Source organism: Pseudopodoces humilis, chromosome 25 (genome assembly GCF_049639895.1).
Source record: "Pseudopodoces humilis isolate 2021_Gansu_Grassland_sample_001 chromosome 25, ASM4963989v1, whole genome shotgun sequence".
In the NCBI taxonomy this organism is placed as follows: domain Eukaryota; kingdom Metazoa; phylum Chordata; class Aves; order Passeriformes; family Paridae; genus Pseudopodoces; species Pseudopodoces humilis.
The window spans coordinates 3,857,124-3,867,753 of NC_142224.1; the positions used below are offsets into that span (position 1 = coordinate 3,857,124).

Sequence of the window (10,630 nt, forward strand, 5' to 3'; positions counted from 1 at the left end):
TCATTTTCTTAGGCACGGATCTCTTCTGAAACAACATCTCAGAGCTGTGGCTTGAGTTCAGAGTCGTATGCAGCGTCTGAAACATCTTAAATTTTATACATTGATGTATCCATGCACATATGTGAAGCCAGAATTAAAACAAAGAGAGCAGGACTAATTCTTTTTCCTCACACTAGAATTTTAACTTTCTGGTTTTGAGGATCTTTTGCAGGAGTTTAAAGGCTGACATGAAACTTTTAAAACTTGCAGGTTCTGGAGCCGCATTGATTTCTGCACCATGCAGGATAAATAAGCTTCAATAATTCAAGTTTGGTCAAAGGTCTTCTTCCATCCTGAATGAAAATGCAGCCCATCACTAATTTTTTTTCAATTTTAGCCTTTTATAGACACATTATGGATTTATCTTTTTTAAAATTGCTTCTGCATGCATAGTAGTTTTAAGTGATCCCCTGTGGTTTTGAGGGCCTGTAAATTACTTTATGCTTTTCCTCTCTCACTCTCAGGGATATACAGGGATTATAAACCGTAGTGAGAGGTGCTGGCAGGCAGATTGGATGACAATTAGGTGGAACCACCGATGGGAGATTCGTAACAAGATGATAAATAATATTTTGGGGCAACTGGGAAAACAATATTTGTATGAAATCTCTTTCTGGAGGAATCCTCTTGTTGTGCTTAGGGGGTTTGATTAGGCCTTGGTGTGAACAAGAGTAAAATGGGAATTATAACATCACCTTTGCCTTCCTTGCTTGCTTCAATCAGAAACTCCTGGGGATAGGGACAGCCTGTGGGACCAGACAGTATGTAATCTAATGGGCTAATTGCAAAATAAAATAATAATAATAATAATAATAATAATAATAATAATAATAATAATAATAATAATAATAATGGCTGTGTGCTGGCAAGAGCCAGCAGGGCAGAACAGCAGCTCGTGGTGATGGTTCAAAGGGATGACACACTGCAGTGCTCTGGGCAGGTGCCAGGCTCAGGTGAAAGCTTCCAAAAGTGGTTTGAACATCACCCTGTGATTTAGAGGAGCCCTGAACTGAAGCTGGTGCTGGGAAGGAGGAAAACAGACAGACCTGTGCCAAAAAATCCTGTGGAGGGGGGAAGAGGGAAAACCTCAAAGGTGTCAGTGTGAGCTGTGAGGCACAGCAGCGCAGATCCATTAATTTCAGTAGTTTCTCAGTTAAGAAAGAAAGGACAAGTCCTTTGATGGGCCCTCCATGCCCAGTCCCCCATAAACCACCTGTAGGATGGACAAATAAAGGCTTTTTCAAGAACCCCTTGATGTGAAGCCAAGATCCAGGGCAGTTTTGCAGCTGCTACCTGACATCCTCTCTTGGCTCCTGCCTGGCTCAGCCCAACTTCTCTCCCCTTAACACCTGGAAATCACATTTAGCCTTTCACCCTGGATTGTTTTAACACCTGCAGGGTGAAGCTGGAAGTCAGGCAGTGCGAGTTCTGCCCAGGATCTCACTCCTCAATACCACCCTGGGAAATTCTGCTTGCAGCTCAGCCCTGTGCCTGTGACCCTGCCTGAGCTGAGCCTCTGTGTCCCCTGCCCCTTCAGTCCCCCCAGCTCTACCCAAGAGCCAGGAGGCCGCTGCTGCCAGCAGCCATGGTATTTTGTGACATGCCTGACAGACTTGTCTGACAACTTGGAGGTTTGTTTTGCATAAGCCACCCAAACAGATGGTCACCACTTTTAAGCACCAGCCTGGATCCTGTTTGCATGCAGAGCTGAAATCCCATTTCTCTGAATTCCCTGGCTCCTGCTGGAGCTGTGCCTTTGGGGCAGGAGACAGAGGTGGGAGAGTTTTGGGCGAAAACTCACCAGGGCTTTAAGGCTACTTCTCCATACAGCCTCTGGCAGGGAGATGATGTTTTTACCTCTCTGGCATCTTGGTATTTTCATTTCCACTTACAGAGAAATGCTGAGAGTTAAAAAGAATTCTCTGGACCTTTAGGGAATGTCCTTTTGCCATGCACTCCTTTCTCTCAAGCTCCCAAACTCCACATCCTACCCTTGGCGGCTTGGATTTTATTTGGTTTATTTCTGTTTTGCTTCTTGTCTGAACTTTAATGATGAATTATTTGTAGCATTTCAGTGCCTGTCCCAGCAGAGAGCTGAACTGTCACACAGGGTTATCCTGACAGCTTTACCCATCTGCCTGCTTGGATTCCCAATAGGTACTTTTTGCATTTAGGGATATTTTGCCCATTTTTCTGGCTTGCTCTCTGTGTTTAACCTTCTCTGCTTTGCGTGATGAAGCTCTGAGTGCACTTTAACAAATGTCACTGCTTTTTGGGCAGGAATGTGACCAATAGACACAATTCCTGAGTCAGGCAGGAGCAGGGCTGCCTGGCAGCCTTGATGGCACTGTTGTGCAGGTAAGAACCACTTTCATTCATAGGATCAAGCTGGGATTTTTTTTTTAATTCCAGCTCCACTGAAATACGCACATCTTTCCTTCCAACCATCTTTTCTTCCAACCGAGCTAAGCATGAAGTCACCGCTCTGCCCTGCTCTTGATTTGCATTCACTTTGCCTGAAAGCTGCCTGCTGATCTCAGGAGATAACTGACAGCCATAAGGAGTGCAAAGCAGCCCCGTGGAAAACAAAAATAAGATTTCCTGCATGTGCTGGTGGATCCCTGAATCCACAAGGAACATATGCCCTTAAACTGCATGTGCCTGTCTATATTTATATTAAAGAAAAAAAAACCTTGTGACAAGACAGGCTGCAAATCCCCGGAGTTCTGATTGGTATCAACAACAAACGGAAAACTTAAGGAGACCAAGGAACCGTCCCGATCCTCACGGTTTCATTTGCATCCCAAAACGAGCAGTCCCACTGTTCTTAACTTAATAATAATTAAGTTATCATTAGTTTCCTGCCTGATTAATTTAAAGCATAAGCACACGCAGGGAGATTACACCAGGGCATGAATTGGACAAGAAAAACCGAACCACTTCGGGCTAGGTATGGAAATTTACTTCTGTTGCTCCGTCGCTTTTAGGGTGACTTGTACCCGGTTTAAAGAAAATCCCCCGGGTGTCCGAGCTAAAGCAATTCCAGTCTGAGTGGCAAAATCTGCCTCTGGCGATCCCCACCCTCGGGACGATACGGGCGGGCTGCGGGGACGGGACCCGGAGTGCCCGGGGCTCCTGCGGCCGCCGGAGGATGCGAGCGGAGCATCCCGCGGGTCCTCCAGCATCCCCCTGCTCCGGGAGCGCATCCCCCGCTTCCCTGGCTGCTCCGAGAAGGCATCTCCGGGCCGCTCCGGGAGTGTATCCCCTCGCTCCGGGAGTGCATTTCCCCCTCCGAGAGAGCATCCCCCCGCTCCGGGAGCGCATTTCCCTCTCCGGGAGCGCATCCCCTTGCCCCGGCAGAGCATCCCCCTTCTCCGAGAGCGCATCTCCGAGAGCCGGGTCGCTCCGGCATAGCATCCTCCCTTTCCAGGAGTGCATCCTCCCTTTCCAGGAGTGCATCCTCCCTTTCCAGGAGTGCATCCTCCCTTTCCAGGAGTGCATCCTCCCTTTCCAGGAGTGCATCCTCCCTCTCCAGGAGTGCATCCCCCTCTCCGGCAGCTCATCCCCGCCTCCTCCCGGTTTGGATCCCCGGCTCCCCGGCGCTCCCTCCCCGCGTCCGGCCCCGCGCAGCTCCGGAGCAGCGCAGCCGAGCGGCGCCCGCCGCTTCTCTCTCTCTCTTTCCTCCGTAAAGCGAAAGAAAGGAGGCGAAAAGCCCCGCGGGGCAGCGACTTACGCCCGTGCCTTGGGGAAGCCCATGGAGAGCAGGATCTCCAGCGATGAGCCATGTTTGATGGTCCCGGCGCGGGGCTGGCGGTTCCGCCGGGGGATGACTTTGCTGTACAGCTCCTCTCTGGCAGCCATGGCGAGCTGGGCCATCAGCGCGGAGCCATCGCCGCCCGCGCAGGGCCATGCACGCCGCGGGCTCGGGGACAGCGCCGGGGACAGCCACACACGGCCGGGGAGCCGCGGCGACACCGCCCACACGGCCCGCGCAGCCAGGGAGGGAGGGATGGGGAGGGATGGGGAGGGATGGGGAGGGAGGGATGGGGAGGGAGGGATGGGGAGGGATGGGGAGGGAGGGATGGGGAGGGATGGGGAGGGAGGGATGGGGAGGGAGGGGGAGGGAGGGAGGGGGAGGGAGGGAGGGGGAGGGATGGGGAGGGAGGGATGGGGAGGGATGGGGAGGGAGGGATGGGAGGGATGGGGAGGGAGGGATGGGGAGGGATGGGGAGGGAGGGATGGGGAGGGATGGGGAGGGAGGGATGGGGGCAGCGCAGCCGGGATGCCCCCGCCCCGCGGAGGATGGGTGGGGGATGCGCGGGAGAGAGCAGGAGAAATGAAGGTTTCCTTTAATTAAAAAAAAAAAAAAAAAAGAAAGAAAAAAAAAAAGAAAAAAAGAAAGCACGTGCACGCGTGATTATTATTATTTTAAAAAAATATTTATTTATTACTTCTTTTTTGGCCTTTATTTATGATTTTTCATTTATTTATAGTTATATATTGATTGCTAGCTTATTAATATTCAAGTTATTTAGTTTATATTCAATGTTTATTGAATATATTGAATATATTGAATAGATATTCAGTGTTTAGTTATTTATTTGGGCTTGTGGGGTTTTTTGGGGGGTTTTTTTTGTTTTGTTCTTGTTTTTGTTTTTGGTTCGTTTTGCCTTTATCAGAAATCTTTTATTTATGCAATTATTTATTTATTTGTTTATTCCTGCTCCCTTTGCCTTTATTGTAATTTTTACATTTGTTTATTTATATATATAAATCCTCTTTCCTTCTTTCTCTCCTTTTTTTCCTTCTTTTTCTCTTTTCTTTGTTTCTTTCTTCTTTCCTCCTTTCTTTCCTTCTCCCCGTCTCTCTCTCCCTTTCATTCTTTTTTTTCAGGAAATCCTCTCTGTGATCCCGACCGAACTCCACAAAGAGCAGAGGGGAGGTCAGGACTCTCCAGGTCTCCCTCTGCCACTTCCACTGCCATGGAATGGGCTGGAATAACCCAAACTTAAATCCCATCCCACGGCAGGGACACCTTCCCCTGTCCCAGGCTGCTCCAAGCCCTGTCCAGCCTGGCCTTGGGCACTTCCAGGGATCCAGGGGCAGCCCCAGCTGCTTTGGGCACCCTGACAGGGAACAATTCCTGCTCAACATCCCATCCAGCCCTGCCCTCTGGCAGTGGGAGCCATTCCCTGTGTCCTGTCCCTCCATCCCTTGTCCCCAGTCCCTCTCCAGCTCTCCTGGAGCCCCTTTAGGCTCTGCAAGGAGCTCTGAGGTGTCCCTGGAGCTTCTCCTCTCCAGGTGAGCACCCCCAGCTCTCCCAGCCGGGCTCCAGCCCTGGAGCAGCTCCGTGGTTTCCTCTGGCCTGGCTCCAGCAGCTCCACTCGATGCTGTTCCTGGTTCAAGGCACAAGAGCTGCACTCCAAGATCCTCATCCTTGTGTTTGCAGCAGCTCTGCTCCCCTCCCTGCAGGTTCCTGTGGGACAGATATTCCTGCTTTCCTCCTCACTGCAGTTCAACTCATCCTTCTCATCCTTTGCCTTTTTTTTTTTTCCCCAACTTTCCCTTTCTTTCCACTTTTCCTTTCACTTTTAAGGACAGGCAGATCCTGCTGCTCCTGCCAGAGCAGGCCCAGTGGAGAGCAGCCTGAAATCCCAACCCTGCCAGCGAGTAAAAACCCATTAAGAGGCATTTTTAAAAATAGTTTATGTTGGGGAAGGAAATCAATCGTGGCAATGACAAATCTATCACTGCAGTTGGTGTTATTCGCATTAGGGAAAACCAACAGCCCATTTCCATTTTGTTCTATCAATGAAGGGGAAAAAATAATTCCCCTCACATCTCTCTGCTCATTCTCCTCCTGTGCCAGTTGATTTTCTGCCCCTTTATCCACAGGGAAAAGCCATCCCTGAAACGAGGATGCCACAGGAATTCCAGCTCCAGAAAGACATGGCACAAAAACCCAAAAACCAAACTAAAGAAGTGCTTCTTGTTCCTCTCTTAAAATCACTTTTAACCCCTCTGATGTTGCTGAAGTTCTTTAATTTGCCCCCACTGTTAATTGGCAAGGACTTCGTTAAAGCCAGAGGGTGAAACCAAGGAGTGTTTAATTGTGGATTTCAGGATCAGGCACCCAATCTACTCCATTTTCATTCAGGAGGAGAATTAATGGTATTAATAACCATATTTTCTATTCAATTTTTATGCAGAAAGATAATTAAGTGTGTTAATATCAATATTTATGCTGAAATTTGGATTGCTGGGGCCCCCAGAAGGGTTTGTCACCCATGAACTCATCCCAGCCATGCTGGGAGCACCACAAAGACACCAAAGAAGATAAAAAAATCCCAAATAAACTCTGATCCCACCTCCCCATCTCCCAGGCAGGCAATTCCCAGGGGAATGCAGGGACCTGCAGCCAGCAGAAAATGTTTGGACTTTTCTCCCTGGGCCTCCCTCCTGTGCTCCAGCTGAATTACTCAAGCAGGAAATAACAATAAAAATGAAATTTGCTATGGAAGCAGCTCCCAGGGACTTTGCCCAGATGGGAATCTCTTTCCTCTGGCTGTGACAGAGTCACACAGTGAATTAACAAATAAATAAATCCACATTAGAGAAGTTGCAATATTGAAGTTTGCTTGGTTGGATGAGTTGCTGCATCAAAAAAAAAAAGGAACAGAAAGAGGATTTATTTTTTTAGGTGAGAGTGGCTGGAAATTATTTTCCAAGCCATTTAATGTCCCTGCATTTGATCTGGCTCTGTTTCTTTTACATGGTAATCTTTTCTTTGGGAAAAAAAAAAAAAAAGGTTTCTTTTTCTACCCCCAGCTATCAAATGTGTGCCTGGAAATAAAGCTGCCACCCACCTTTTTTTCTTTTTTTTCCCTTTTTTTGATTGTAAGCTGAAAATGAAAGCTGTCACACTGATCAAATAGGGAAAGGGAAGAAAGTAAAAGTAGAAAGCAAATTTTTAAAAGGAGAACACCCAAAAAAAATGTGTTGCAGCTTCCAAAATTAACAATAATTTTAGAAAAAAATCGAAATTTTAGATAGAAATACAAAATGAATTGGCTATGTATGAAATCTGTGATATTCAGTTTATTTAAAGTGCTGTCAGATTTTCATAGAAAACCTTTCTGATTTGGTTTTTAGATTTGTTTTTTTCACATGGCTTTGTGTTGCTGGCTTGATCCCAGATATTTCTATGTGTGCCCACCTGTTGCTGCTCACCATTTTCCTGTTTAGGGCAACTTTTGGGTGCCCAAATCCAGAAAAATTCCTTCAACAAGAGCCTTGTCTGTGTCCTCCGTGAAATCCTACAATTTTCCTGAGTGAACTCCAAATCTTATCCCTTTACCTACAGGAAAATGCATTTTTAGGGGATTATTTTTATCTCTTCTTTTGGTACAACTCAGAATCGAGGGGGGAGTGTTTAAAAAAGCCACGCTGGACAGGGAAGGGGGAATTTCCATAGGAAAAACTGAGGCTCCTGAGGAATTTGAGCCAAATTTTGCCTTTTTCCCAGCCTGATTCTCCCTCCTGGTGCTGGCATGGGAATGCTTTGCTCCCTAAATGTGGGAATATTCTGAAATAAGCAGCACAGCAGCAGGAGATGGAGCAGGGGCTTTGCTTTTCCCCTTATCCCACATCCATCCTTGGCAAGTCCATCCTCTTCTTTAATTTCCAAGGGGTGGCGACACACCAGCGAGCATGTGCTAAATAATTAAAAATAAACTGAGATCAAAAATAAAACTCAGCCCACCCTCAGCATTTCCCCCCCTCTCACACCTCCTTTTATATTTTGTTTTCCCCCAATCTCCTGAATTTCCAAGTGTCAGGGGACGATTTATGGCTGAGGGGAATCAACAGCTGCCTCGCACTTGATTCAAAACAGCACAAAAACAGAGGGGAAATTATTATTTAGGAGTTTTGGTGAAGCTGAGAGCAAAGAAACAGCAAACCCCAGCCCATTTTCTGCTCTGTGGGCGCTGAGCCTCGGTGGAAGTGGAAGAACAACATTCCTGAGAGCAGCCTTGAGGAATAAATCACCTTTGTCCAGCTTTGGTACCTGTTGGGGCTGGATGGTGGAGCTGGAATCAGCATTTCTTCCCGGGCCCATCCCGCAGGGATAATTCCCTTCCTTCCCATCCATCTGCCAAGGTGCTTCCACCAGCCTCCCCCTCTCTCATCACTGCAATATTTGAGTCCCCCCAGAGTGTTTAAAAATAGAAAGAGCAGCTGGTTTATGGAGCAGGATCCTGTGCTCTGGCCAGAAAGCTGGGAAAGGACTTTTTTCCCCCCTGTTTCCCCCTCACCTCAAACCTCTGCCACGAAATTTGGGCTCTGGGAGAGTTATTAGGGCTTCAGGACTGGGGAATTTTTATCCATCTCCAGCTTTTATTGCTTTTGGGGCTGGGAATCCAAATTTGGCCGCAGATGTGGAATTGTGGGGTGAGTAAAGCACCATGAGCTTCATTAGAAGGGCATTGAGAATTTGCTTTTCTAGCTCAGATTTCCTTCAAGTTTGGAGTGTGTTTTCCTCGTTAAAATAATAAAAAAAAACCCCAAACCAAACCACTTTAATTTCATCATAACCCCTTCATTTGGGCTTAGACTTATGGAGCTGAGCAGGAATGAGTCAAGAGGCAAAGTGTCCTTCAGATGTTTCAGGGCAGGTGTAGCCTGAAATTAACAGAGAAATAAAAGAATAAATTTATTTTAAAAGGCTTTCAGCTATTTTTGGCTCGGCTGTGAGAGGAAGGACTTTGTTGCTGGGCACTGGTTCACTCCAGGGCTGGGTTCTGTGGGTCTGGGGAGGGTGGCCAGGGCAGGATTTGCTTTTCCTGGATCATTGAAACCCAAGAAAACCATGGATGTGGCAGCAGCAAGTGGCTGAGGCTTTGTAAAGCGAGGCTTTACCCTGTCCTAACAGGGCAGGGCTGGGTTCTTTCACCTACCTGGAAAAGAGCTGCATTCAGCAAATCTTTGTTTTAATTTCTCCAGCCTTGGCACAGCAGCTGGGGGAGCCCTGGACAGTGAGCTGGGACAAACCTTCCAGCCAAAACCGCTGGCAAATGAAAACATTGGTGTAAAATTCACTTTAATTGGTGTAAAATCCACTTTTATTGGTTTAAAACCCACTTTTTCTGAGCTGGAGAAGAAACTGGGCTGCTCCCTGCAGCCTCTGCTAGCGGGAGAAGAGTTGAGTAAATGAAATATTTCAAAGGCCCCCAACTTCCAGCCCATGTGCAGGAAACATCCTGATCCTTGGCTGTGTTATCTCCTGGATCCCCTGGCTGCACTGGGGTGAATCCAGTTTATTTCCAGCATCATTTATTTGCTGGGGACTGAGCCAAGAAATAACGTGGTACAATAGAAAGCTGCTGGGATTTCCCCAACTCCCCCACACAGCAAAATGTGCTGAGCAGCAGGAGGTTGTACAAAGTCTGCAAATCTCTTTCTTTAGGGGCTTTTGCTTTGCATGGAATTGTTTTTCTTTTATTTATTTAATTCCTTTTTTTTTTTTTGGTGGTGATTTGTTTATCTGCATTCCTGGGCCCTCGTCGGATTCCCTCGAGGAAAAAATGCTCTTGGTTTAACAGAATATTGGACAGGAAGGGGAGGGGGTGTTTGTGGACATTTGAAATCATCCTAAATCTTTGGTAAAACTGGTTGGAATTGTTGAATTGTTTGGAACAATATGAGAATATTATATGAGGATATTGAAATGAGGGATGATTTTATTTGATCTCAAAGACAGACAGTAACCAGCTCGAATCAATGGAGTGATGCTTTGGTCCCTCTCCTCATTTTTCCTTGGTTATTTTTGCTTTTTAACTTTCCTCTCTTTGTGCATAACAACAGCCTTTGAATGGAGAAGAGCCTGGAAGTGCTTCTGTGAAAATGCTCAGCCAAGTCTCACAAAGTGCACTGAAACAGAAATAATAAAACAGCACGGGGCAGTGATAAGCAAAACTTGAAAAGGAAATATTTCTAAACAGGCTTAGGGACATAGGAGACTGATTTTTAATGTTTATGATAAGAGTTTTATCAGGAAAACATCACTTTCCCAATGATTAGAGAAGAGGATTATTTTACACATATGTGTGTGTCCATTATAAACACATTTCTGTAGCTTGAGAGGAACTTAAAGCTGTAATTTCAATATGAATGAGCATCATCCAACATCCTGCTCCTGCTGGAAGTGTCTGCAATTTAGTTCATATTTAAATCTTCATTAGATGAGTGGCTAAAAGAGAGAGGCTGCTCTGTGTAAATTAAATTCCCCCGTCTGTGGCTCCATGTGTAACTCTTTGCAATCATTTACTCAAATGTTACATTCATCCTTTGGAGCATAAATTTCCATGGAGCTTTGATTTCAGCTGCTTCTCTCTTTCCCTGAGTGATGCACAGAATTAAACACTCTCAGTCCAAACTCTGATCTGGATTGATAATATTCAGCATAAACCTTGTTCTTGCCATCTGAAAAAAAAAAAAAAAAAAAAATAGGAATAAATGAAGTTTCCTGATTAAAACAGTCCTAAAAGGGCACACATATGTTTAATTTTACTACTCAGAGTATCCTTGTTGT

At 46.2% G+C, this 10,630-nt stretch overlaps 1 protein-coding gene across 2 annotated transcripts in view; it reads right to left on the reverse strand.

The window, feature by feature from the left end:
• The window catches only part of UBASH3B (ubiquitin associated and SH3 domain containing B), a 58,204-nt gene extending 54,156 nt beyond the window's left edge, over window positions 1-4,048 (reverse strand). Inside the window, exon 1 of one of the 2 annotated variants that reach the window (XM_005528474.3) lies at window positions 3,773-4,048. In XM_005528474.3, coding sequence (XP_005528531.2) covers window positions 3,773-3,915 — 143 coding nt within the window. In that variant the 5' untranslated portion in view covers window positions 3,916-4,048. The remainder of the gene's footprint in view (window positions 1-3,772) is intronic. The other variant, XM_088066850.1, reaches the window with a different exon arrangement.
• Window positions 4,049-10,630: the final 6,582 nt, after the last annotated feature.